At 48.5% G+C, this 26946-nt stretch overlaps 12 protein-coding genes across 12 annotated transcripts; 9 read left to right on the forward strand and 3 right to left on the reverse strand.

The window, feature by feature from the left end:
* Positions 1 to 352: 352 nt before the first annotated feature.
* On the forward strand, positions 353 to 1751 carry N7455_004172 (recombinase DMC1; the record flags this gene model as incomplete). Its single annotated transcript, XM_040960982.2, has 7 exons — positions 353 to 394; positions 466 to 558; positions 638 to 837; positions 905 to 1332; positions 1394 to 1416; positions 1469 to 1631; positions 1684 to 1751. 7 exons carry the CDS (start codon positions 353 to 355, stop codon positions 1749 to 1751), a joined length of 1017 nt encoding a protein of 338 aa, XP_040808613.2.
* A 310-nt stretch (positions 1752 to 2061) lies between these two features.
* Positions 2062 to 3059, forward strand: N7455_004173 (putative ribosomal small subunit assembly protein; the record flags this gene model as incomplete). The annotated part of the gene is made up of 2 exons (XM_040960962.2): positions 2062 to 2979; positions 3051 to 3059. 2 exons carry the CDS (start codon positions 2062 to 2064, stop codon positions 3057 to 3059), a joined length of 927 nt encoding a protein of 308 aa, XP_040808606.1.
* Positions 3060 to 3571: 512 nt separating this feature from the next.
* On the forward strand, positions 3572 to 4864 carry N7455_004174 (general transcription factor IIH subunit TFB6 family). Its single transcript, XM_040960974.2, has 2 exons — positions 3572 to 4223; positions 4361 to 4864. The coding sequence occupies exons 1-2, from the start codon at positions 3839 to 3841 to the stop codon at positions 4813 to 4815; spliced, it is 840 nt and encodes a 279-aa protein (XP_040808591.2). The 5' UTR covers positions 3572 to 3838; the 3' UTR covers positions 4816 to 4864.
* Positions 4865 to 7623: 2759 nt separating this feature from the next.
* On the forward strand, positions 7624 to 8686 carry N7455_004175 (uncharacterized protein; the record flags this gene model as incomplete). The annotated part of the gene is made up of 2 exons (XM_065604700.1): positions 7624 to 7831; positions 8604 to 8686. The coding sequence occupies 2 exons, from the start codon at positions 7624 to 7626 to the stop codon at positions 8684 to 8686; spliced, it is 291 nt and encodes a 96-aa protein (XP_065461600.1).
* Positions 8687 to 8742: 56 nt separating this feature from the next.
* N7455_004176 (RNA-binding protein) lies at positions 8743 to 10121 on the forward strand (the record flags this gene model as incomplete). The annotated part of the gene is made up of 4 exons (XM_065604701.1): positions 8743 to 9035; positions 9094 to 9237; positions 9302 to 10046; positions 10119 to 10121. The coding sequence occupies 4 exons, from the start codon at positions 8743 to 8745 to the stop codon at positions 10119 to 10121; spliced, it is 1185 nt and encodes a 394-aa protein (XP_065461601.1).
* Positions 10122 to 11484: 1363 nt separating this feature from the next.
* Positions 11485 to 13286, forward strand: N7455_004177 (uncharacterized protein; the record flags this gene model as incomplete). Its single annotated transcript, XM_040960994.2, has 4 exons — positions 11485 to 11825; positions 11882 to 11925; positions 12064 to 12075; positions 12133 to 13286. 4 exons carry the CDS (start codon positions 11485 to 11487, stop codon positions 13284 to 13286), a joined length of 1551 nt encoding a protein of 516 aa, XP_040808603.2.
* Positions 13287 to 14289: 1003 nt separating this feature from the next.
* On the forward strand, positions 14290 to 15117 carry N7455_004178 (uncharacterized protein; the record flags this gene model as incomplete). The annotated part of the gene is made up of 1 exon (XM_040960967.2): positions 14290 to 15117. The coding sequence occupies one exon, from the start codon at positions 14290 to 14292 to the stop codon at positions 15115 to 15117; it is 828 nt and encodes a 275-aa protein (XP_040808598.2).
* Positions 15118 to 16903: 1786 nt separating this feature from the next.
* On the forward strand, positions 16904 to 17164 carry N7455_004179 (uncharacterized protein; the record flags this gene model as incomplete). Its single annotated transcript, XM_065604702.1, has 1 exon — positions 16904 to 17164. One exon carries the CDS (start codon positions 16904 to 16906, stop codon positions 17162 to 17164), a length of 261 nt encoding a protein of 86 aa, XP_065461602.1.
* Positions 17165 to 19132: 1968 nt separating this feature from the next.
* somA (putative cAMP-dependent protein kinase pathway protein (Som1)) lies at positions 19133 to 21701 on the reverse strand (the record flags this gene model as incomplete). Its single annotated transcript, XM_065604703.1, has 6 exons — positions 19133 to 19303; positions 19360 to 19620; positions 19677 to 20537; positions 20592 to 20925; positions 21004 to 21152; positions 21222 to 21701. The coding sequence occupies 6 exons, from the start codon at positions 21699 to 21701 to the stop codon at positions 19133 to 19135; spliced, it is 2256 nt and encodes a 751-aa protein (XP_065461603.1).
* Positions 21702 to 22383: 682 nt separating this feature from the next.
* N7455_004181 (uncharacterized protein) lies at positions 22384 to 23459 on the reverse strand (the record flags this gene model as incomplete). Its single annotated transcript, XM_065604704.1, has 3 exons — positions 22384 to 22547; positions 22683 to 22991; positions 23435 to 23459. The coding sequence occupies 3 exons, from the start codon at positions 23457 to 23459 to the stop codon at positions 22384 to 22386; spliced, it is 498 nt and encodes a 165-aa protein (XP_065461604.1).
* Positions 23460 to 23496: 37 nt separating this feature from the next.
* N7455_004182 (TRAPP complex core subunit BET3) lies at positions 23497 to 24175 on the reverse strand (the record flags this gene model as incomplete). Its single annotated transcript, XM_040960946.1, has 3 exons — positions 23497 to 23616; positions 23690 to 23881; positions 23948 to 24175. 3 exons carry the CDS (start codon positions 24173 to 24175, stop codon positions 23497 to 23499), a joined length of 540 nt encoding a protein of 179 aa, XP_040808594.1.
* Positions 24176 to 24890: 715 nt separating this feature from the next.
* On the forward strand, positions 24891 to 26211 carry N7455_004183 (WD40 repeat domain-containing protein; the record flags this gene model as incomplete). The annotated part of the gene is made up of 5 exons (XM_040960985.2): positions 24891 to 25028; positions 25100 to 25145; positions 25203 to 25283; positions 25350 to 26105; positions 26159 to 26211. 5 exons carry the CDS (start codon positions 24891 to 24893, stop codon positions 26209 to 26211), a joined length of 1074 nt encoding a protein of 357 aa, XP_040808589.1.
* Between the last annotated feature and the right edge of the window lie 735 nt (positions 26212 to 26946).

Below are 26946 nucleotides of genomic sequence, written 5' to 3' on the forward strand. Positions count from 1 at the left end.
TCTTGGTTGCGGTTTTCCTGAATGGGGCCAAGGAGAGAACGAGGAGATGAAGCGTGGCATTGAGAGGATATGTTGGAAGCTGAGGGGAATTGGATTCGGGGACCGTTGCAACTTGAAAGAAAGAGGACTTCCAGATGGGAAGAGTCCTGAGAACACATTTCGAGAATCTAAAAAAGAAATATCTCAATCGTCTTGTTCTTGTAGTGTATAGATGTGGTGTGCCTAGTAGCAGTCTGAACCCGTGACCTTGATCACTCAGGTTGAGTCGAGTCTCCCTTCACATCTCTTGTCCACTCTACAATCTCCCCCATCACTCGTCTTAGCATAGCCATCTCCAATTCATCTCACCAAGATGCCAGGCTCGGTAGGAAGTGATGAATTCGACGATGACGAGGTACAATAAACTCCATTCACACGCATACCCTCGAGGTGTCAATCTAACCAGTGAATTGTCTACAATTGCAGAACTTCATTCTAGACATCGATGGCATCCAGGCCCATGGCATTGGCGCAGCCGACATCACCAAGCTGAAGGCCAATGGATTCTACACTGTTGCCGTTAGTGCCTCAACCCTAACCACCTCATCCCCAAGCATATTCCAAGCCCATGCCACCCCCAACCTAACCATTCATCCAGTCCGTCCACGGCGCCACCCGTAAGACCCTCTTGAAGATAAAAGGTTTCAGCGAGGTCAAAGTCGAAAAAGTCAAAGAAGCAATTCAAAAATGTCTCCCCACGGCCTCGGGATTCATCACAGCAATGGAACTCCACCACCAACGCAAGAAGGTCGTCCGTATATCAACCGGCAGCAAGCAATTCGATTCAATCCTCAATGGGTGAGTACAATAACACCCACCCCCAAATCCAAAACCACCGGACAAGCCCTACCTAATACCATACCAGAGGCTTCCAAAGCATGAGCATCAGCGAAGTCTTCGGGGAATTCCGCTGTGGCAAAACACAACTCTCACACACGATGTCCGTAGTCGCCCAACTACCCAAAGAATCCGGCGGAGCAGTCGGTAGAGTCGCCTACATCGACACAGAAGGCACCTTCCGACCCGAGCGCATTGCCCAAATCGCCGAGCGGTTTGGTATGGACCCGGATACCGCGCAGGAGAATATCTCGTATGCGCGCGCGCTGAACAGCGAGCACCAGCTCGAGCTACTAAATACGCTTTCTCAGGCGTTCGCGAGTGGCGAGTACCGGTTGCTTGTTATTGATAGTATCATGAACTGTTTTCGGGTTGATTATTGTGGGCGTGGGGAGTTGGCGGATCGGCAGCAGAAGTTGAATCAGTTTTTGATGAAACTGGCGCATATGGCCGAAGGTGAGATTTTGGTTCTGTGCTTTTCTTTGGTGGCTGTTGGCTGACTTTGTTTGACTTGCAGAGTTCAATGTTTGTGTCTTGATGGTGAGTGCGAGCTTATGTGTTTCGAGGTGTTGTGGCTCACGCTTCGGGGCAGACAAACCAAGTCCAGAGTGACCCTGGTGCTAGTGCTCTCTTTGCTGGAGCTGATGGTCGCAAGCCCGTTGGTGGCCATGTTCTCGCCCACGCTTCCACTACTCGTGTGCTCCTTCGGAAGGGTCGTGGTGATGAGCGAGTTGCGAAGATTCAGGATTCTCCTGGTGAGTACCTCGATATATTCTGGGGGTTATCACTATTCTAACTCTTTCTAAGACTGCGCTGAGCGTGAAGCAATCTATGTTATTACCAATGGCGGGATCAATGATCCTGAGAAGGCTTGAAGGTGGTATGGTATGGTCGAGACGATTTATCGATGCTGAGGGAATTCTCTACAGTCATGATCTCCATGATGCATCAGGTTTGATGCCACGATAATATTATACCATTAGTCGATTTATATCATAGATAATAGGTTAGAATAGCAAAGATTCCAAGTTATGTTCATGCCGATGTAGTCGAAGCCCTAACGATGAGGTTCACCGCCTTCACCGCCGCTCTGACACCCCGGCAAAACTCTGTGCCAAGAGCAAATCTGCAGAAAAAGTTCAGCTCAATCAACGCAACAATCCGGCAATCAAACCTCCATTCAAAATGAAGGTCGAATCCGTGCAGGTGGAAGGGTACACCACCCTACCCGTGCAGCTCCCAACAACCCCCCTCTTCCCCAAACCCGCAACACACTACCTCTACATCCGACCACACGAGCCCCGAATCCCAGACCCAGATTCCACCCGCTCCCTCTTCATCGTGAATGTCCCAATCGACACAACAGAAGCCCACCTCCGCCACCTCTTCGGCACGCAACTCGCCGCCGGCCGCGTAGAAAAAGTCCAATTCGAAGATGTGCAGACCAAAAAGCGCGCAGCGGCAACAACCACAGAAACCAACCTAACCCAATCCAAAAAGAAGCGCAAGCGCGTAACCGCCGACGACTTCGAACGCTACCTCGACGACATCACCCTCCCCTCAACCTGGGACCGCAAACTGCAAAAGAGCGGCGCCCACGCAGTCGTCATCTTCGCCGACAAGCCCAGCATGGAATCCAGTCTGAAGGCCGCCACCAAGGCCGCCAAGCGCGGCACCACCATCGTCTGGGGTGACAGCCTGCCAACAGACCGCATCCCCGTCCTCGGACTGAACCGGTACATCGCGCACGAGCGCATGCAGTACCCCGATCGCGGGACGTTGCTTCGAGCGGTGAGTGAGTTCATGACTACGTTCACTCAGGTATCTGAGGCGCGCAAGCGCGAGGATCACAAGCGTCTTGCTGTGCCGGATGAGGATGGATTCGTTACTGTTTCGCATGGACCGAAGTTGAATTCTGTGGCGAGGGAGGAGGAGATGAGGGAGCTTGTTGAGAAGCAGAAGAAGAAGGGTGAGGGACTTGAGGACTTTTATCGGTTCCAGTCTAGGGAGAAGAGGAAGGAGAGACAGAATCAGTTGCTTAGGCGCTTTGATGAGGATAAGAAGAAGTTGGCGGAGATTAAGGCTCGGAAGGGGAAGATTCGAGTAAGTTTTTCTTTCTTCTCTTGCTTGTTCGGTTGGTCTTTTGGGAGTGGTGATGCTAACTTTTTATACAGCCTGAGTGATCTGGTGCATGATAGCATGGCGTTCTGGGTGTCTTTTTTTCGATGACAGGATAAAAGGTTTCGAGGTGGTGTCCTATGTACATGTGAGTATTTGCTTTTGCTTTTGTTTCTTTTTTCGTTATGTTCGCTCCGATGATGAGCACGCTGGGGCCATAGTAGCAAAACGCGCTTTGTTCGCTGTTATGCCATTACTTCAAACACCAGCTTATCTATCTTCTCGCCTTCTGAACTGGAGCTTCTGTCTTGTTGGGATTTATTGTGCTTCTTGGTGTTGCATCTGCTAATTGTGGTTCAAAATAGGTTAGATACATACATACATGTTATCTCAATATCAATAGTTTATGATCCAATTATATATATACAAGTAGTTCCAATTGTCTGTATCATCCGTAGCCAACCCGTAGATGCCTCCAATTCCGGATCCGCACAGACCAACGCTTGGCATTACATCCCACCTCTGGAGAAACCGTACATTTTCCTATGGATGGGATTGATAGCTCTGCCAAAGTATAGATCAATTTGAAAACATCAGAGACCAAGGGCTACAGTTAGCTGTATCATGTGATACTACTCTCGGCTAAATCGCATTCTCCAAGCTCAGCCTGAGACACAAGCTTCACACGATATATCCAGCAAGATCAGCCCTATCACACCAGCATACTACACCTCTTTCGGGATTTTTTTGCTCCTCTTTCTATAAAAGCATCAACAAGAGTGAACATCCTGATCATTGGGCTCGACCCATTCTGTTTATATCAAAAGAAAGAGACAAACCCAAGATGTCCCCCGCCTCAATCCAAGAAACCGACTCCGACTCTGATGTCGAGTTCGAGGATGTCCCAATCTCCCTCCCAACCAGGTCCAGAAACAGGGAAGACATAGAAATCCCGATAACCATCCGCTCAAATCCGCAGCCACAATGGACACCAACTCTATCACTTCCTCAACAGCGAAGCCAACCCATCCCCTCGGGCTCCCAGGAAGAAACCCAGCTCCGAGGCCAAATCAGCACCGGGATAGAGAGAGTCACGTACCGAAAAATGAAATCCGACATGGGCATGGATGCCCCGGATACGCCCGCTTCGGAACGCAGGTATGATAGCTTCAAAGACCTTGCTGCGGATGTGGAGGATCTTATTGATACGCTTTGGGCGTCGGCAACACGTGAGTTTTATATTTTATACATCCATGTTGTAGAAGAGGATTATATTGTTTTATACTATATCCCTTTCTTTACTATTTTTTTTTCCCCTCCATTTTCTTGTTACATGTATAGTCTACATTCTAACTAATCCATCCAGCGGCAATCCAAACCGAAGCCCTCATAACCCTAGCAGGCCTAACCCAAACCTCCCTCCCAGCCTTCCCCTTCGATGCCCCACCAACCCTAAACATCCTCCACAAGCTCGACTCCGTCTTCGCAGCACTGTGTACAAGCACACATCCACTCACTGGTGCCGTTCTGCCTGGCGCACAGCCGGGCCAGTCTCTCGTGACGGAGACGCAGAAAGTGCGGATTCGGAGTTTGGCGGAGAGGACTAGGTTTCAAGTTTTTTCTTGTTTGGCGACGTCGAATGAGAGAGGTAATGCTGTTAACGGTTATGAGGATGGGGATGATGAAGATGAGGATAGTGGCGATGAGATCGATGAGCCGTGGATGTTGGAGGCTACGCGGGTTTATGAGAAGAGCCTTATGTTACTTGCGGAGCAGGATCCTGACGTGGAGGCTGGGATGGATGAGTTTAATTGTTTATAATTGATATATATATATATATATATATATATATATTCTACGCGGTTGTGTCTATGTTCTATGTTGTATGTGTTTTGCTTATGCGGCTCCACAGAGTATACAAACTAAATAAGATCCCGAGGAGGGGATGGATGGGTTTAACTGTTTACAGTATATATTCTATCCTGTTGCCTGATCTATGTTTTGCCCATGCGGCTCCAAGTAATAAATAGATGTTGAAGAGGATATTTTTAGAACAGATCTCTTGCAATTACGTCGGTGTACACTCAATATATACGAGACGCTCAGGCCACACACAAAACAGTGACATAGTTCTGGAGAAAGCAAGTCCCACTCCAATTTGCACACTGTACAATAGATACTCCGTAGTAAATAGTACTAATATTACTTATGGATCCAGATATTTCTTCTAGAAACTTCTAGCTCGTTAAAGAAGAAAAAAAAATCCGGACCAAAAAATAAAAAACAAGAGCCAGTGGGGTCCAGGCAAAAAAAATGGTCGAATGGTCGAATATTATTCACTCAACATACAAATGCCGACTCTGGAATCGGTAATCAAAGTAATGGAGTATACAGTAAGCGTTCCCGTACCTAGAATTCAGGTATCAGTCACAGACAGGGCTTGCACTCTCTTTGGTCAGAATGGAGTGAACTAAGTGGATGTGAGCCCTGAAAGTGGGGGTTATCGGGGCCAGCTAGTGGCCTGGGGCTGCGCAGCTCGGGGACTGCAATGACCAGTAGTATGTCCGAGGGGCTATAATTTAGATGTACGATATACAACATACTTTGTATACTTGATTATACTTTGACTTGTTTTTTTTGTCATGTGAAATTGAATAAGATTGTAACTGTGGTATGATAGAGGGGATATATACATATATATGGGTGTGCTTGGATGATATTTCCGCTAGTGGGAACAAGTTGCTTTGTTTCCATGGTTGGTGTATTTGGTTGGAATATGCCCAGGTGAGTTGGAATTATTATATATTACATCTTATTAGAAAGCTATAGATATAGTGGGATGGTTTATGTAGGTTGTAGTCTATCTTAATTGTTTAGGGCTATACCTTATTAACTCTTAAAGCATTCTGTACAAGGCTCCCAGTCTGCCGTGTCTTACCATGCAAGGGTTGGATTAGCTTATTTCCATACAAGAGGGTTGGATCTGAAACCTAACATCCGTTATGAATATCATCCCTTGCACACCCCTTCCATATAAAATAAAAGATCATGTATGGGAGTGTACATAGGTATGTTGTAGTAGGAAGCATGTCACTGGACCGTGTTTACTGGATACAGTAATTCAATATTTTAAAAAAAACGTCTCGCGTACCGCGTAAAGTGAAATCAGCCAAGCAGGTTGTTTGAATGGAATGAAAATCTCTGCTGGTAAAGTAGTAATTCCAATACGAGCCGCCCCCAAAGCCCGGCCAATAAGAGCAGAACTCCGCATCAGAAGTCTCCCATGGTTCGGATGGAGTCTTTTAATTTTTTTCATTCTTTCTCTTTGATGTCTTTTTCTGGTATTTTTTCATATTCTTTCATGACCGGACGGGCGCGGCTGACGTATTCTTGGAATACGAAGGGAGGGGTGACCGGGTTGCGAAGTCCTTGCGTGTAGGGCAGTTACAGGACATGGATTAGAGAACCTTGCTTCGAGAAGATTGGAGCTCTGCTGGACTTTCAGCTCAGGGCTGCAGCTAGACGGGTATCTGGGGTGACCTTGCTGTATTGTGGAAATAGAATTACCGTATGGGGCTGTTGGGTTCCATGGTTCGGTGGCGTCTGCTCCCAAGGTTTGCAAGAGTTGTCTTTCTTGCTCCAGGGCTTATTTATGATCTAGTACCTACTATATATGTAGTCAATAACTAACTACATCGGATAATATGTACTACATATACTTGATAATGCATTCATGGATAGCCCTAGTTTCACATATAATATGAGATATCAGATCCATTGACTGTATGTACCCAACAGGTACCTGATCCTGCTCCGCCTACTCCGTACTCTGTACTCTTACTCAGCATATGACGATGACCTCGGGAGAGGCCCACACAGACCTGATCGGTTGACAAGTCACATTGCGAGGACGGCGACAGGTCCTTGCAGATTTCATGCATTGGGGCTTCCTGCCCCTTGATCGCCTGTCTTTCACCGAGATTTGATCGGATTTTGTTTAGATCTGATTTTTTTTTCCCTTCTCTTTCTCTTTCACTTTCGACGTGTTTGCTGTGTGTTTGAACATACGGACAAGCGGAAGAGCCGACTCTTAAAAAAAAAAAAAAAGGCTAGGGTCGATCATCGGCAAAAGAACTTTGAATGTAGACCTCGGGTCAGAGGCTATGATGTATCGTCTTGAATTCTACCGGGCTTCCCGGGATCCTGGAACGATGAAGAATCTAGCAAGCCCCCGCATGACTGATATCATGCAGCATTGACAGGAATCTGGGGACAGCTTGGATAGTTATGTATAAGTATTATGTAGGTGGTTTATATATTGTCGGCGTCTGTACTTCGTACCTGCCTTGGAGTCAAAGAAAGGAAAAGAGTTCTGATCGGCAGAGGCAAGGCACTCTGCAACTACCGGTTAAAAGTGTACGACTAGTTGATAGATATTATACTATTGATACTGATAAACGTACATACATAAAGTACAACATAGTTTTAGAACTTTCTACCTGCTACTATTATACAATATAGTATATTGTACTCCGTACTCCGTAGGCTACTAGTAATGACTACATACTTCAATTCTGGAACGGAACATACCATACCTTGTAATACACATACCATACACAGACTCACGTAATGCGTTTTCCCACTTCCCCTCTCTCTTCATCTCGCGAGATTTCCAATTCTTCATTTTCTTCTTTTCCCCTCCTACCTTCCCCTCCCTTTTCTTATTGTTCGAAGATCTCGGTTTCAATTTTCTGTTTAGTTTATCGGGAGTTCTGCTTTTCCTCCCTTGTTGCCGATTACTCTTTTTTTGCCTCGCGCATTTCCAGTGTTTTCCCAGGTTTTCCTCGAATCATCTAGGTAAGTTGAGGTTGGTCTTTTTTTGTCGCATATCACCTGTTTCATCGTTTCAATAAACTATGCCCTTTCCCCATATATGTCACCTGGCGCAGCGCAGCGCGCGTTAGCCCTAGATCGCAAGCTTCTTTGCAGGGTTCTCCACGATTTTACTATGGTGATTCGCCTACGCTTCCAACGCCTTCGCCTTGACCAGCGCTTTCGGGACGATTATCTACCGGTCGCACACACTCCAACCTCAAAAACATCGTCAATATGAGGAATCGGTCAGATCTGGGATGCCTGAATTGCCCGAAAATTGTGCTGGATTGAGAGGGCGGACGGTCGCATTCGGACATCGAATCGACGGAAACGGTCGACGCATGATGATCGCCTAGCAATCCGAGTGGAAACAAGTCTATTTTCGTCTCGCGCACCCGATTTTCGCCCTTGAATTGTTCGTCTTCGGCCAATCCACCCTCCAATCATAGCTACCATCATCATTAAGATGAGATGGTGCCCGAAGCACTGGTCTTGGCGAGTTCCGGCACCTCTTTGAGGCTCGGAATCATATATATGCGCCTGAAGAACCCGCAAAATGCTGACTACCCACTTTTTTTTTTCTCTTCCGCGTCGTTTCATTCACTTGCTTTTGATTTGAGTGCCTTTGTCTGCTGTTCACTCTTCACTTGTCACTTCCACTTCTTTGCGCATGTGCAGATCTGATTTAATTTCAATCGATATCGATATAATCTAACATTTGTATCTTTCACCAGCCTTTCACGCCCGCCTCTTTGCTTGGCTTCGTTACGACTTGATCTCACGCCGGTCTTTCTTTAACGACTCCACGAAGTTCTAGTCGCTCAGCCATCTTATATTCTTACGTCGACTTTCCGGACTTTGATTCTTGCAACCATGTCTTACAACGGCTACGAAAACTTCCCTCAGCAGGACCCCGCCGCCGCTGGCGCCCCGGCTCCCGTCGATACCACCATGACCGGCCAGGCCGACCCCTCCGCCGCTCAGTTCCAGGGCCCCCCTCCTGGTGACGCCAACTCCGCTCCCGTCCCCCAGCAGGGTGCCGATGGCAAGACCACCCTCTGGATGGGTGAGCTCGAGCCCTGGATCGACGAGAACTTCATCCGCAACCTCTGGTTCCAGATGGGTGAGCAGGTCAACGTCAAGATGATCCGTGACAAGTTCTCTGGGTAAGACACCGTAATTATCATCTGGAATTTCCAAAATTGTTTCTAATGTGGGTAGTAGGAGCAATGCTGGATACTGCTTCGTCGATTTCGCTTCCCCTGCCGCCGCTGCCAAGGCCCTTTCTCTGAACGGTACCCCCATGCCCAACACCAACCGGGTCTTCAAGCTCAACTGGGCTACCGGTGGCGGCCTTGCCGATCGCAGGTAAGCGAGAATCTCGTTCGTTTCGTTTCCTCCCGTCTTTAAACTGACCCTCCCTTGTTTCCAGCCGTGATGACCGTGGACCCGAGTACTCCATCTTCGTCGGTGACCTCGGCCCTGAGGTGAACGAATACGTCCTCGTCTCCCTCTTCCAGAGCCGCTTCCCCTCTTGCAAGTCTGCTAAGATCATGACCGACCCCATCAGCGGCATGTCCCGCGGCTACGGCTTCGTTCGCTTCTCCGACGAGAACGACCAGCAGCGTGCTCTCACCGAGATGCAGGGTGTTTACTGTGGCAACCGCCCCATGCGTATCTCCACCGCTACCCCCAAGAACAAGGGTCCCGGTGTTGGTGGCAACGGTGGTGCTGCCATGGGTATGCCCGGTCCCGCTGGCATGTACCCTCCCATGGGTGGCCCTCCTATGCCTTTCTACGGTGCTCCCCAGCCCATGAACCAGTTCACCGACCCCAACAACACCACTGTTTTCGTCGGTGGTCTGTCCGGCTACGTCACCGAGGATGAGCTCCGTTCTTTCTTCCAGGGCTTCGGAGAAATCACCTACGTCAAGATCCCCCCCGGAAAGGGCTGTGGTTTCGTCCAGTTCGTGCAGCGCCACGCCGCCGAGATGGCCATCAACCAGATGCAGGGCTACCCCATCGGTAACTCCCGCGTGCGCCTGAGCTGGGGCCGCTCCCAGAACAACTCCGGCCCCGCCGGCAGCCCCTACCGCCCTGCTCCCCCGCCGCCTCCCATGTACCCCTCCATGGGCATGCCCCCGGCCCACCAGTATGGCGGGTTTGCCCCCATGAAGGTGAGCGATCACCCTGGCAGCCCGATCCCGGATCAAATGTGAAGCAGGCGGTCGGCTGACACACTCTTCCAGTAAGCGTTTCCCTTTGATTGAAAGCACCAGCAGGAGTTATTTGTGTCATTCCAATGATGATTCTATTGTGTAACAAATTCGTTCCCTGGTTTCTTGGCCAAGGCTATAGCTCTTGATGAGCATTTGTCTCCTGTGCTACGCATTTCCTTTTTACGTGAGCGCTATTACCTTAGCAAGATCTGAGCTTTATCCCCTTTTTGATCTGTCTTGTTCTTATGTATCTTTCCTTTGATTTCCCCCTTTTTTCCCCCCACACACACTCCTCCTTTGCGACCTTTTCGTATTTTATTATTTTTTCGTTATCTTATTTTCGATGTCTCTCTGCCCTGATGCTTACGGGTTTTCCCGCCACTGGGTCTTTGTTTGCGTGTAATGGAAGTCCGAATTGTCATGCGCTTCTTTTTCCCTTATACTCCTTGGGCAGGCATTCTGCGAAAAGTTCCATTTCCCCCACCGCTACCACCTTATTTCCTTTGTTCCTTTTTTTTTCTTTTTTTTTTCTTTTCTTCAAGCAGCTAAATTGAATTATGTTCGCTTTGAGAATCTTTGCGTTGTGCCTTTTTTCCCCCTCGTTTCTTCCTTGTTAAGACTGATTGCCGGCTTGTACAACACGCTTTCTTTCGTGCGCCTCAGCGTTTGTCGATTCTAAATTGCTTTGATCGTATGCAATAATGTCCTGTATGCTTGTTTGGTGTTTGCATTGCACTATCAAGCTCTCCATTTTCCCGGTATTGTATTGTCGGCTCTTTGCTTCTGGATCTACCTATATAAACATTGCCCCTATGGCTGGTCCAATAGGTGGAGGCTTCAATGGACTCCAGCATATCTGGTTGTTCAGGTAGTTGGTCCCTGGTGGTTTGTCTTCGTGTATTGCTGTCTGTTGTCTGTTGTCTCCTGTCTGCTATCTGATGTCTTGAGAGTCTACTGGGTTAGGGCTAAGATTTCACCTGGATTGATCCTGAGACAATTCTTCTGGACCATTGTAAACTTATTTCCTAGACGCTGGAATGTATGGCCCTTCACCTCTTTAATTCCTGGTGTGCTTATATGGTTACAGTCTTTAGGGCTAGTATTCACCGCATGAGTATGGTGAACTTCAAATTGTATGAACTGTATAACTACATAACTATGTACATAGGTACGTACATCCATGGAGGTCTACTTCTTATCGATAGTCTATCGATAGGCACATAGAAATACCGCCTACTACTTTCAATGTTATTCGGATCTTTGGATATTGTTTTTGGCAACAACGACCCTATTGCTGTATACCGCCTACACGGCTTCCATTTTGTATATACCCAGCTTCGACCAGCTTCGTCATGAGCAATCCATCCTTCATCCTTTTTTTACCCTCCATGACACCATGCGGTACAGAAACTGGGATGTCCTTCTTTTCCCTGAAGGCTCGAAGGTTCCTATCCAAGAGTTCAAGACCCAATGCTTTGTGACCAAGGATAAAGACTCGCCCTATCTACCCAGTGCAGTCTTCCTTGGTCATCATGCACACCATCCCGAGCAAGGCGTTTTTAACCAGCTGCCAGTTCTCACAACATTCATTCCGAGTCTGCCCAAAGACAGTCCGTTCCAGGTCTCAGTTCATAGTTGGGAGAAGCCACGTCCCAGTGTCCAGATCGAGTCCAACATGGAACCAGAAGACGTTTTACTCTTCGAGGTTCGGATCTTCATTGATGGTGTTTTTGCTGCGTGAGTATTTTAACGGTCTGATGAAGGGATTAAGCTGATTCCTTCCTTCCTTCCAGGGGCAGTATCTATGAACAGAGAACTACTTGGCCACAGATTATGGGTAAGTTGCGCGCGTTTACATCATCGCTTACATCGTCGGACGCATTTTCAAGCTTCTAGAAATCTCCCCTCGCCTGAATTCATCTTTCATTCCCCTGTCCTGCTTTTTATTGAATAGCTACTGACATTCATTTGGCAGATCTGAGCTCTGGTATGCAATTCATTTTCTTTCCCTTTCTTTGATTCCAAGTTCTCACGGTTGAAGCAGATCTTGACCGAGATGGAAACCAAGACACCCTTCGATTCCCTCCATTTCATTCTGAGATACTGCAGCAGAAACATTGGGATGCCGGGGATTCTCAAGGTAGAATCAAGGTTGTCATTGCAGAAGGTTTCTCTCGCCCCAATCGCTCACCCCCATTTGAACGATACAAGCATGTCATTGCTTTTTCTTTCCAGCATGCGCCACTAGATGTGCTGGAATTCTCCGACATTGCTTGGCCCAATCCCAGCATGTGGCTTGCTATGCCGAACGCATCCCGGTATGGATCGGCAGCGAGATATGGTACCTCCAAGGTAGTTGGCGACGGCGCTCATGGGCATTCACCAAGCAAGCCTGGCAGACCCGAACATCGAATTACAATCACGGCTAACACGAGCAGTCAGTCTAGCAGCAATGCAGCTACTTACAGCGGCAGTGCTTCATCAACTTACAATGCTTGGACTCCTAACCGTGGTTTCCCGATTCCTCCCACACAGTGGAATGGCTATGCCCAGGAACCTCGATGGGACCCGCAGGATGCATACATTGTGGAACCTGTCATGGAAGCCTTCGTTGATGATAGAGCATGGCGGCAGCGTGGTGCTAGATCCTCCCGCGAGGATGTCCCAATGCCAGATTATGTTTCTACGGGATCAACCAGCAGCCGGGCCATTTCATCTAGCATGACTGGGATGAGCTACGAACACAGCAAGCAACCCAGTATCAATTCGTGCCTTGACGATGAGCAATACAATGAATTGATTCAAGCTCTGACCCCAACAAAAGCGCCTCCAGCGGGTACTCGTGCGCCCTCTAATACTCCCTCCACTGCTGCTAGCGCAATATCTGCCTCAAAGCCTTCTGCCGCAGCCGAAGCTCGATCCGCAAGCTACAAGTCTCGAAGCCGCCGTGCATCTACACTCAGAGAAATTTCACAACCAAGCACCCGTGATGTTTCGGGATCGAGCGAGCCCAAGAACTTGACTCCATCCAAACTTAGGGCAAGTCCAAGTGACAAAGTCCGGAGCAAAAAGGAGACTCAGAAAGAGGCCAGTCAGGAGACCCCCAAAGCACAACCTAACGGTAAGGAGACTGCGAAGGAAACCTGCAATTCCAAGGACGTCGAAAATGCGCAGGACGAGAATGAGTCGGTTTTGTAGGATCGAACTGGCTGTGGTGATGCTTTTCAACTTATACTTACCTACCTGATTCATTTTTTTAGTTCAGTCTTGACATGAAGCCGACATGTATCTTTTATGCGAGCTTCAATCAATACACTTTTTACTCTGTGGAGCTGACAAGTATACTGTTGTATACGAACTTCAATCGACAAACATACTTTATGTGCACTTCGATCAATTTCTACTACATGAAGTTAACAGATAAAGGTACAAACCCTTATTTGAATTGCAGTTGATACATCTTTTACTAATCGAAATTGACAGGTATACGTTCCATATGAAGTTCGACTTCTACGTATTTTGCTGTAGAAGTTGAGAAGTGTACATTTTTGTATACTAACTCCAATCGATACTCTTACACTGTCTGAAGCCAACAAACATGCTATGCGAACTTTGATCAACACTTTTTACTACATCAAGCTGACAGGCCAATGTATGACTCCCTTCGAAGCAATTGAGACGTCTTATACTGACCAAATTTAACAAGAATACTGCTCTATATGAAATGTAATTCATATATCTGTGAAGTCCACAATGCTACATCTTTGTCCGAACTTCAATCAATACCTTCCACACATGGAGTCGATAGGAACACTGTTCTATGCTAACTTCAATCAATCCGTGTTCCATTGCATGGTATTACGAATGATCTTTATCCCTCAACATGATATAACAATGGCAGTAGTATGGGCATGGGATACCTGGCATATACCTGGCATTACGTGATGGCACAAGGCAGTTTCAAACCTCGTGCCTTCGTGCCTTCTCAACCGCCTTCTCAACCGCCTTCTGGTCTACCCGACGACTCTAAAAAGGCTTCGCTTTCTTTCCTCCCCCCCTCCCTCTCTCTTCTCTTCTTCTTGTCTCCCTCCTCGTGACTTTTCTCATCTTCGTGCCTCATCTCGCACGCATCTCTCTCTCACAGGAGCATCTACCATCCGTATTCTTTCTTTGTTTCTTCGTGCACACCACCTAGACAGCAATGTCTGGCAGCCAGGATGAAACTGGGCTTGGGATGGATGCATCATCCATCTCAGGCTCAGGCTCAGGCTCAGCCCCCACCTCACCCATCATCGAGCGTTCGGGGTCAATGGCCCCAGCCATCCAGCCTCATCGCTCTGTCGCTGCTCCAACCATGCGTTCTGCCGTTTTCTATCTTGACCAGGTTCCGTTCCAAGCTGGACTTGCCAACCCTTCGCTATTGACCCAGCGCCCGGAGTATATGGTTCACACTCACGCCTCCATCAACCCCCAGCCCACGGCTGGCAACTTGGCTCCAAGTGGTTTGACCATGACAGAGGGTCACCGTCCACAGCAGTACGCCTACTACCAGGGCCAACATGGTGCTATGGCTGGTCATCAGAACCAATTGTCCGCTGGATTGCCCATGGGTACTCAGGGCCAGCGATCTTACAGCCAACACCCTGCCGCTCAGCCGCCGATCCCTGGCTTGACCTTGATTCAACGTTCTGCACCTACCAATAACACGTCCACCTCCTCGAGGCAGTCGTATCCTCAGGGCCAGCCAGTTTGGGTTCGCCACCCTTCGCAGCCACATGATCAGCGTCAGCAACGACATGGCCAACGACGACACGGCCACCGACGACATGGCCAGCAACCTCACGGCCAGCAATCTCCTACTCGGCCATCAATCCCTGGCCTGACACTGATTCAGGATTCTGCGCCCGCCAACAACACATTCACTGCGAGTGATGTGCCTCCCTCTCCCTCTGTTCCTGCCAATTCTGCTGGCGGCGTCCCTCCTTGGCGCCGATTCGCAGTCACCCCTCCTTGGCGACGCCCCCATTAGTGGGGGGGGGGGGGGGGGGGGGGAGGAAATCGGTTCCGTTAATTTTTTTTTTTGCTTTTTTGTTTTTTTGCTGGATAACTGGGCCTGATCGGAGGCGCAGGTAGGAATACTGCCTTCCGTCAGATTTGTGAGAAGAATAGTTGTTGGGTCATAGGAATATCATCTTTTTTTTATCTCTCTTTCAATTCAGATTTGATCTGAAACTAAGATTCTTCATTTGTATTGTAGAGACTGAGTTTCTCGTGAAGCCAGTCCACTGGTGAGCGGGAGAGACACTAGGAACTACGTAGCCCTAAGAAATGCCATAGGTACTCGGCTTCTTGTTTAATCAATCCTTCTTCTTCTCCTCTCTTTGTACTCACTAGTCATTGACCATTGCTTCACTTCATCTTTACTTGTTGCTATCTAAAAGGTCATTCTTAGGGGAAGTGACTCATCTAATTGCTGGCAAATGTGTCCTCGAAATACTCGAGATCAATATCACCAATATCACCAATATCACATGAAATCGCTGTGCGTCAACTCCACTCGAGTTCAACATAGTCGACCACGCTGACCCTGCGGCCGTTGGAGATATGGCAACAAAGCATTGCATTGCATCAAGTACATACCGAACTTGGCCAAGGGTGCAACTAGCCTGGTTGAATTCGATTTCCGAGGGAAATTCCCGACCCTTGCCAACTTTCAATGGATGATGTGGATTGGTAGCTTGCATTTCGTGGGTGATTCGAGACTGCACATTGTTGGTTTACATGCCCGATAGAGATGGAGGGATGTAGGAAATGAATTATTTTCAATATAATCTGTATTAGTATGAATCAACTCCTTCAATTGCTTAAATATTATATAGTTACCCTGTACATGCCTGTCTGTCATCCATCCATCATCCATCGTGGATTTCGTGGTATAAAAGACATCAGTGAATAATCGGATTGAGATATGGCTACATCGCATTGTACACTGCTTCCATGGGCCTTATGTTCTACAATTTATGCCTGATTCTGCTTACTGTTCCAGCTACAACATCAATCATTGAGTTGAATCTAGAAATCTGCTCAAGAACGTGTTGCAATTACTTTCCAAAACACCACAAGACCAAATGACCACATAGGTGGTAGCATTGCAAGACACTTACACTAACCATGTTCGAAGTATCTCCCTAATATTAACAAACTCCAAGATTCTCGAACATCCTTCTGGCAATTTCAATCTGCTATACTTAGTTTGGATACACAGAAATACCTTGGACCAGTTCATCAACCCCTCTACAAGAACACATTTGGTTACAAAAGGAAATCAAATGAAAAGAATGATTGATTCAGATACTATCTAATGCCAGGGCGCTGTCCCTGGCAAATGGTTCAAGTGGTTGGAGAGACAAGACAAACAAGCAGACCGAGGTCAAACTTGCAGAGTGTAAGTGTCCGTCTCATCAGCGAGATTCAAAGTGCAATAGATCAAGCTGTTGAAAATGTAACCAGAGGGCTGTCTCTGGTGAAAAAGGTCCAAAAATTTGGAGTTTGATGGCGTCTGTGGCCACCCAAGGATTCAGAGAATCCATGCCTGTAATCCCTCGGAAGTGTATTCCTCGGGTACCATGGGTTATCCTCCGCCTCCCATCTCGTAGGATGTAAGTCTATAGCCCCGGTGGGTGACTGTCCTATGTCCTCCCCCTGTCTGCCATCGGAGTACTCCTCCTCTGGGACGAGGCCACGCCGGGTCTCAGGTAGCCCATCCTTCACCTCCCCAAAGACGTGATACGCTTGCGCGCAGTCAGACGTCAAGAATGCTCTCAGATTTCTCTTCACTGGGCAACCCCACTCCTCTGGGTCGAGGCCACAGTGGGTCTCAGATATCCCATCACTCAGCTCCCCCGGGACGATACCACAGTGGGTCTCAGAGCCCAGGCTTCCAGAGACGTGATACGCTTGCGCGCAGTCAGACGTCAAAGAATGCCCTCAGAGTCCTCTTCACGGGGCAAGCTCACATGTCCGGTGGAAGGCTGTGTCGAAAGCTGTTTCCAGCCGGAGGTCAGGATATCGGTTGACTGGTGTACCTGTGAAAGGAGCAATGTTAGCCATGTGTTGTCTCATGAGTACACAGGGACTTATCAATCCATGATCCTTTGGGTGACATAATAAGATTCATGACCCTGTCGGAGCGTTCAAGCATCAGCTTTGGAACGTGTGATCAGTGGCAGCCTTCAGAATAGGAATCCCACAGTGAGCTGTGCCTTCGGAGGGTTGTCTCGAGACCTGTCTCAAACCAAAGGTCGAAAGACTGAGACGAGGGTTGAACCAGAAGTGTCAGCCAGTTGTTGTCTTACACAAGTCATGTGTCCGTATAAGACGGCAGATCATGCAAGCATTAGGATAGTACAACATGATCAGGGAAAACATCGGGAAAGATTGACAGGAAAAGACTCACAAAGTGGGTGAGAGAAAATAACAAGAGTGGTGCACTGTTATATGGGTAGCAGGGAAGAATAACAAATGCAAAGGGGAACAAACAGAGTGTGGTTCACAAAATGGATGGAGGGGAGATGGTAGACGATGGAGGGCAGACCATGAAGGGGAGTCCATGGAGGGGAGAGGATGAAAAAGAATGGATGATGGGTAATGGGGGAGATGGAGGATGAGGATGAGGATGGGAATGGGGGATGGGGGATGGATAGATGGAGAGGGAAGAGGGGAGGATAGGGGAAGAGAGGGATTGTGAAGAGGGAAGGTGAAAATAAAGAGAAGAGAGGAAATGGGGGGACTTTATATCTGAGGCCCCTTCCTAATTAGGAAAAGTAGCATTATGGACTTCCGACTTCCTTCCGACTTCCAATATGGTAATACAGTATCAAGATGACATACTATGTGTCTGTGAGACTTACCAAGTAGACAGTCCACAAAGGACTTCAGATCTACATTAAGACCAGGCTACTAAATTGACTTGCGTATACTGTCTCTATCATGCAGGCTGTGTCTACATCTACTGGAGACTGGAGGAAGTTGGACGGGAAAAAACTGTCCAGATGTGAATTCAGATCCATATTTTGAGACCAGAAAAAAATAACATGAAACGCATAACCATAACGACATCGAAACTCCTGGAATCTGCTAGCAGGGGAATATCCAAATCCAATATCAATCCGGTCACATCCCATCAGCACACCAACACCAACAGCAACAAGTAGAGTCGAGGAATTCCTGGTTCTTTTGAGTTGGTTCCTTTTTGTACCAGTCCCCGTTTCCCTTCTGGTCCCTCCTGTGTCCGGTTTCAGTGATGATACGGGCTGGGTGGGGGTAAAGGGGTCTGATCCGAGAGTACAGGCAAGGTGGAGAGAGAAGAAAAGGAGAAGAAAAGAAAACCACAGGATATATGGCCTGGGTGATAGAAATAGAGAGACGGAAGAGTCCACTACCAGTGATACTGGTAATCAAAGACAAAAAGAAAAGAAAAAACGGCCGGCATTTGTTGGAAGATTGTTCGAGTTGAATCAAAAGAGAGAAGATGTGACAAAAAAAAAAAAGGTCAAGGAAATCCTGATAAATGAAAGGAAGAAAGTGCACTGGATCAGCCGTGGGGAATTGGACTTCATACTGAGAGGTATCAACGTTGCCCGTACAGACAAGGCAAAGCAAGGAATTAAGTAACCACATCCACAAGTAATAATAGTAATAATAGAAAGAAAGGAAGAGAAGCCAAGAAAACTCGTAGGTCACAGTGCACTAGTCTCGAATACAGAAGAGCCCCGGTCAGCCCAAGCAGTCCCTGGTATCAGTTGGTGGATGCTGGCTTCCTAGGACGAGCAAGGAGAGGGACAGGAGAGGATGCGATGAACAAGATACAACAACGCCAATCTCACAACCGCACATGCGCAGAACACACATATCCAGATATTTGGGAGACAAGAAAACAGAACAGATCGAGTATCCGCGAAAACGCACTAGAGCAATGATCAAATGTACAAACAAGGGTATATCGGAGGTGAAGCACCTGAAGGACCGTCAAGACTTTTACACGTTCACAGGCCATCACCGGCACCTGTCTCAACACCATCGGCCGAATAGGATATGCTGGGGTCAAACCCAAATCCAGTGGCGTCGGCATCTGTGTTGAGGAATGTGTCAAAGTCGAAGTTCTCCAGAATGTCTGGATTTTCCAGTGCGCTGAAGTCAAGGTTGAATGCGGAAGCCTTTGATATGAGTCAGTAAACGCATAATTGTGGCAGGAGGTGGTGGAAGAACATACATCAGGAATGCTGAGGTCGGTGAAGGATTGCTGTTGGTCAGGGGGCTGCTGCACCATGGTCTGAGGAGCAGGTGCCGAGGTAGGCTGTGCCGGTTGAGCTGGCCCGTTTGCTCCATTCGCTCCATTCTTAGTATTGAAAGAGTTAGGATGCTGGGGCGTGACGGGGGTCGATGGGGTCGGTGGCTCTGCGGCTTCTGTGGATGGAGTCGCGCCTGCGGCCGCACTGGCAGCAGCAGCAGCAGCTTGCTTCTTGTTGGGTCGCTTGAATTCAAGTTAGCAGATACAAAGATTACAGCATCATTTGAGAGTATACAAACCTTGCGGGTGTCCTTAGCTTCCTTCTTGCCCTTGGGTGCAGCCTTGGCAGTCTGCTGGGGCGTTGGTGGCGCGTTCCCAGCCGTCTGAGGTGACGCGGGCTGGCCACGACCAGCGTTAGGACCCGTGACGGGTGGCGCCGAGGGCGGAGGCATCGCGCTTCGTTCCTGCGGGGTTCCAGCCTGGGGCTGGTTCGCAGGCGAATGCTGCGGGGGCATCTGCGGTTGTCCTGGCTGCCATTGTCCACTAGGCATACGCTGGCCGGCATTGGCCGGAATCGGCTGACCCATTTGAGCTCCAGTGAAGGCAGGGTTAGAACTAGGAGGTCGCATATTCGGTCCGGGGAAGAACTGAGCTGCCATCTCTGGGGGTATCGGACCACCGTTGAGGTTCATGGATCCGGGTGATCCACGCTGGGACATGTCGCCGGCGCTTGGCGACCCGGGAAGTCCAGTCGGAGGCATCTTCGGTGTGCCTCGTTTCATTTGGTCGCTAGGATTGGGAGATGCGCCCGCCCTGCTGCCCGGGGAAGTGCCTGGCGGCAAACCTCCCTGTCCGGGCATCGGGGGCTGGCCGTCAGTGCGGGCCATGCTATCTTGCTCTTGACGAGCCATCATCAAACGCCGCTTATTCTGCTGTTCAAGCAGCATAAGCTGCATCTGATAATCTTGAAGAGCATGGTTACCATGCTGACTGCCAGGTGTCTGTAAACCACCGGGTCGGACCTGGGCGAGTTGACCGTTTGCACCGTAGTACTCAGGACCAGCGGCCATAGGATACATTCCTTGGCCATCCGGCATCGGCACCAGATCCGCCTGATTCGCCATAACACCGGGATTCATCATGCCACCATTCGGGATACCCTGGGAATTCGATGCTGAGCGAGAGTGATGAAGGGCCAAGTTTTGAGCATATACCTGCATAGATTTCTGTTGCGCAGCTTGTCCCTGGAACTGCTGGAATTGTGCCGGAGTCATTCCCCTCTGCATTCCATTCTGCATCATCATAGCCTGCGGGTTGGGCTGTCCAGGCATTCCTTGTACTTGTCCACGGCCATTCGGTGCCAGTTGCTGTCCGTTGACGGCGCCTTCGAGACGTGGGCGTTTCGACGGCGAAGGGGCGTTGTCGGCAGAGGCTGGTGACTGTGGTCGATGTCCCCCCATCTCCATGTCCGGATCCCGTTGCATTTGTTGCATCATTTGCAACTGCTGGGTCTTCTGGTACTGCGCCATCTGTTGTTGTTGTTGCGAGCTAGAAAGAATCTCATCAGCACGTCCACCCCCAACTTAACACTCCGCATGGGGAAAAAGATATTCAGATAGAGCATACAGTCCAGTGGTGTTGTTCTGCAGCACTGTTTTCTGCAGGTTAGGAGGCACCATGCCATTCTGTCTCCGGAGCTGGTTCATCTGGCCGGGCATCATGGGTTGCTGCCTCATAAATTGATTGTGTTGCTGTTCTCGCAGACGCATGAAGTTCTAGGATAGTAATAATAATCAGGATTAGTCCATCTTCCAAGCCCTCGATGAAGACGATCGTTCACACACCTGGTTGTGCTGTAGGTATTGCCTAATATCAGTGCTATTTCCCTTCTTACGTTGAGCCCAGAAGAACTCCCAGAAAAGGCTGAACCAATCGAGGAGGAATGAAGAGGGGCTCTCGTTGGGAATATTCGGGCGAGGGAGATCATCTGGGATCTTGATCTTGTCACCATCCTTCCCATCGGTCATCATAGCATCAGGGTCCATGCCATTGACATCGCCATCACGCCGATTTCCAGGACTCGTCTTGGGATTGTTGTCGGTGTTGAGTTTGATGTTTTCATCTTGCAAGAGAGCGCGGGCGCAGTCATGGTACCCACGCTTCAAAAAGTAATCATAGATATAGGTGTTGAGGTTGTTGATCATGACTTCGGGGTTGTTCATAGTGCCGTCGTTACGAGAAGCCGTGGATCCGTTGTTGATCATAGGAACTCCACCCACAGGGCCCCCAGCCCCGGGGTTCATCCCGACATTCATTTGGTTCATGGTGGCGAACGGTGGGACTGCAGCCACCCTTGCCTGTTGTATCGTGAGATTTTCAAATCGGATATAAGAAGCTTCCGACGCGCGACCTCCGTTTCAGGCTATCAAGCCTAACGCGGGGTGATAGAAGCGACGCGTGGGAATTGATGCGGAGGCAAAGCGGTCAGCGCTTTTGAAGGAATATCGAATGCTCGCAGGCTGAGCAACGCGTGTGCGTAACGATGAAACGGGTATATTATCGCGAAATATGAGAGAACTCAGGATCACCGGTGGCGTCTTCTTCCGGAGAAACCACGCGACGAGGTAGAAACGAGAGGATGGAGGCTCGGAGGCGCAGACGAAGTATGTTCGGTGTCTCTGACTAGAGAAATTGATGAGCGCTTGCCAGAGGATTAAACGTTTCAAATGACCTAGTGCAGGAGCAAGTGCGCAGTCTATATGGGGGTGGGCGATGACGGAGGTACAAGGAGGCGGAAAAAAGCGCACAAGTGAGGTGGTTGGTATGGGGGGCGGCGCCAGACACCCGATCGGGCAGAATCGCGGACAGGAGATCACCAAGCCCGTGTACAAATAAAAAGAAGACCCAAGGACAAGAAACGGGAGGGGAAAAAAAAGGGAACAGATTAAGAATAGAAAAGGGGAGTCTAAGAGATGTGGATCTCACAGTGGGAAGAGGAGGACGGATTCAGTGAGAGAGAGCCGGGGGGGACGTACATTGACAGGCGCTGCGCTCTGCGGGAGAATCGCTTGTTCGGAGCGGATCAACCTGGTCGGAGGTCGGGGCTGGGGATGGCGCTGTCAAGCGTATTTCTGGGAATGCACCGATCTGATAACCATTGAATTTGCGGTCTGCGACAAAATAGAGACAGTCGTCAGCGAATTATCGAAAAAGAAATCCGAGATATACGTGGGAATATGGTGGTTTGAACAAATATAGAAAAAGAAAGGGAAGCAGGAAGGAAAGTCAGAAGGGTGATATGATACCTGATGGGCCCTGCGATGGATCCCAGCGGGAGTCTAAAAAGTAAGGGTAAGCCACTATTTCGCGACCACCACGAAGGTTGAATATACCGAAGATGGAGCGATCTAGGAGAATTGAACAACTTGAGAGAAGAATCAATTGCTGTGGAAAAGTCCTGTCTAGGTAGAGGTTGAGAAAAAGATGGAAAGGAGGGAAATTCGATCTGTAAAGAGTTGAGGGGCGGCGGAGATAGTGGTACAGAACCGGTATGGTGTTGCGTTTATGACATACAATACTTGACAAATACACCAACTTGGATGTTCCCTTGACCGCTATTTAGGTGCCCATACGAAATTATATACGTTAAAATACTTGACCGAACTGCAGGTTTACTCTACAATACATGTTTGGTCATGACCATACAGATCAAGCTCCTGAGCGGCAGATTCACCGAGGATCTACACGTATAAAAAAGGGAAAAAAGGGAGATCATGCGATTTCGATGGACTGATCGCAACTTCACCTTGCCCTTATTCCCAGTTTTTTTAGTGGTTTTTTTTTTTTCTCTTCTTCCAAAATCTGATACCAAAATGAATTCTTATAATGTATCAACCTATGCCAGTGATAAATCGCGTGGTTTAGTGTAGGATATATCATAAACCCTAATTCGCGAAAAGACAGGTGTACGGAGTGTAAATAAAGTGATTATCGGAAGCAATAATGACGAGTAAGGGCAAAAAAAGACCCTATCCCCCTAAAATAAAATAAAAAGAACCAACGAGGAACCCCAGAACGCCCATTCTTCAAAGTAGTGTAAATGCACATCTCACAAGGTTATTACTCTTCCTCCGGTGGCATCTCATCCTCAATGTATCGTACGAGAGAGACCCGCATCTCCGTAGTGTCATCTCCGCGCAGCACATCACTGACAAAGTGCGCCTCGATCTGCATTTGAACCTAAAAGCCGGGTCAGTGATGGGGCCCGGAACAAGGGAACCCACTGCAATTGACCGGGGTGCTAGTAACTTACCATCTCCAGGGACCCCCGGAGGACGCCACACAAAATATTGGAGAACCATAGCTCGTCCTGAGCCCGCCCATCATCGGGAAGCTCCACAAAGTCCGCCAAGGGGTTGTCTTCAAAGATAAGGGAGAACTGGGTGTTATCACTCGTCCAGTTGGTGACTGTAGGTGTGACGTTCAGGAAGATCTTAAAGCCAACCTGATCGGATTGTCAGCCATCATAGCTTTATTATCTCCATTCGCCATGTCCTGGAGTGACTCCCACCTTCGCGATCATATCAGCGGTCTCCCGGAAGTTGGCGCATCGGCCGACACCTGACTTGGCCAGGAAGTCTTCAATGAGCCGCATTCCGATATTGTATCCCATCTTGTCCAACTGTTTGTTGACATCCTGGTAGTTGCTATCATAGTCTTGGCATAATTGTGCGACAATTGTTCCGTACGTTAATGTGACCAGCTCCGCGTTGACTTTATCGACTCTTGTTCTGCGCATGTGAAGAAAGCCGATTAGTTCGAGTTCGAGGACGGAGATACAGCGAAGTCAATTGGTCATCGCTTCTGGGGTCCCAGTATTCGGGCACTGGGGCTTACTGACTTCCATATTCTGTTCAAAGGTCATTGATTAGTAGAAGGTACACTGGATAAGGCATCCGACCTTGGGAGTTCCACTTACTCTTCTCCTATTCTTGAGGTTTTCGTGGACGACATCCTTAGGATTATGCTCTGGTAGCTCTGGTTGTTGGTGAAAGAGGAAAATTAAGTAAAATCCAGACAAACACAGGTAAATGTGACGGTCAACTGTTGATCAGGGTGATTGTGGGGAGTCCGTGATTGTTGGAGTTGCTGATTGTACACAGTCATCCTACGGCCGACGAGACTGACCATGTTAAACTTTTATTTGATTGGTTGACGTTATTCGCCGCCTTTTTCTCCGCCTTTTAATTAATACGTATTGTGCTCGGTGAGTGGGGTAAATGACCATGTTATTTTCTGCCAGACAAAAATAACCCCAATACGATCAAGCCTCGATGGTCGCTTTCGTCCGCCGGACACAGCCCGCTCACCGCCGAGCCCAGGTGGGATTATCGTTCTTCCCGCAGCTTCTCGCCCTGAACTTTTGCTCTCCACTACTTTCGCTCTAAGTTGCGATTGGTCACCAACCAATTCTTTTACCTCTCCAAATTCAAACCGAGGTGCTTGCTGTGATAATGTCTGGTGAAAAGCGCCCTGCTCCAGAGGGCTTTGGTACCTCGCACCAGCTCGTGGTCAAGCGGAACAAGGCCGCCGAAAACGCAGGAACCGAGCTTGTGAAGGGCTCCTCTCAAAATGGAGCTCTCATTCAATCTGTATGCGCCGGGTTTATCACTGAAGCTCAAGGGGCTTTCACAGAATATAACCAGCTAATTCGAGTGTACAGGTTCCTCGCACAAGTGGTTTGGATGCTCCTATCATGGAGCTGACAGGTGAGATACTGTCGCCAATTTGTCGCTATACATGCGCTAATAGCAGGAACCTACTAGGCCACTCTGGCGAAGTCTTCGCAGTTCGATTCGACCCTACCGCGCAACATATCGCATCTGGATCCATGGATCGTTCCATCTGTATGTCTCATCCTTATCCGGGAATGCGGCCGCCGAATTCGTTACTGATCGAGATTTCTTGAATAGTACTGTGGAATACATACGGACAATGCGAAAACTACGGCCAATTGACAGGTCACCGGGGAGCTGTGTTAGATCTTCAGTGGTCACGCGATTCGCGGGCACTGTTCTCGGCATCCGCAGACATGACCCTCGGAAGCTGGGATGTCGAGACCGGGGAACGAGTACGTCGTCACGTGGGCCATGAGGAGATCATCAACTGTCTCGATATCAGCAAAAGAGGACAGGAGCTTCTAGTCAGTGGTAGTGATGATGGGTCCATCGGTATCTGGGATCCTCGGCAGAAGGACGCTCTGGATTACCTCCAGACCGAACTCCCTATTACCGCAGTGGCATTGTCCGAAGCAGGTAATGAAATCTACAGTGGAGGTATTGACAATACAATCCACGCCTGGGATATTCGGAAGAAGGCCATAGTCTACTCGATGGCCGGACACACAGATACCATCACATCGCTACAAATCTCGCCAGACTCACAGACTTTGCTGTCGAACTCTCATGACTCTACTGTTCGCACATGGGACATTCGTCCCTTCGCCCCTACCAACCGTCAAGTGAAGACCTACGATGGCGCTCCTGTCGGATTGGAGAAGAACCTCATCCGTGCCAGCTGGGATCCCAAGGGCGAGAAGATTGCTGCGGGCAGTGGCGATCAAACTGTGGTTGTTTGGGAGGCCAAGACGGGTAAATTGCTGTATAAACTTCCCGGTCATAAGGGCACTGTCAATGACGTGCGCTTCTCCCCCAATGATGAACCGATCAGTGAGTATATCCCCTGTTTGCAAGCAAGCCCACAATTTCTAACATGGTCACAGTCGTTTCTTGTTCCTCCGATCGGAACCTGGTGCTTGGAGAGCTGGGCAAATAAGCATATATGATAGGTATTAATGTTTTAATGAAGATCAGCGGGCGTCAAATTCATTTTTTCAAAATGCCATGTGCATCCGTTCCCGATCTGGACTCGGCTTGTGCTACCCAAGTCAGAGAGCATCTTCCAGCTTCCAGAGGTGACTTGTCCGGCTATGCATCCGGATCTATGAATTGTACAATAAGAACTAAATTTCAAAGCAATCTTGCTCTTGGATATCTCAAGTCTTGTGCGGCTTTTGTATTAGGTTGACCTTGGGACAATGTAGGAGTTAGATTGGACAATCTAAATATCAGGCTAGTTCGACATCTGCTCTTCCACTCTCGATTGACCTTCTACCCAATATCATGGCTCAGCCTCACGATCTCCCTCTTCAGCGAGCCGCCGAAAATACTACCTCTTCACACATCACCCCAAACAGTATGGCCTTAATTATGCTCTTGAGCTCCAGTGATACTCTTACAAGCATGCTACTTGAAGCCCTCGTTACTAACTTCATCGTAGCAACTATTTCAATCATCGTAGGCTCTAGCGATGTAAAGGGTACGATGATGGCTATCGTAATCCCCTTGCTCCTCTTACGGGAATACTGTGGATGAGGCAGTGCCTTTGCCATCTTAGATTATTATACAACTTGTATATCGTTCCAACCTTTGGAAGAAATATACCATATATTGCAAGTTTCAGGTACTTTCAAGTCTTTTAACGCATTTTCTACTTTCTCAAAGTATAAGG

The sequence above is a fragment of the Penicillium solitum genome (assembly GCF_028829755.1).
Source record: "Penicillium solitum strain IBT 25940 chromosome Unknown utg000003l_segment0_segment0, whole genome shotgun sequence".
In the NCBI taxonomy this organism is placed as follows: Eukaryota; Fungi; Ascomycota; class Eurotiomycetes; order Eurotiales; family Aspergillaceae; genus Penicillium; species Penicillium solitum.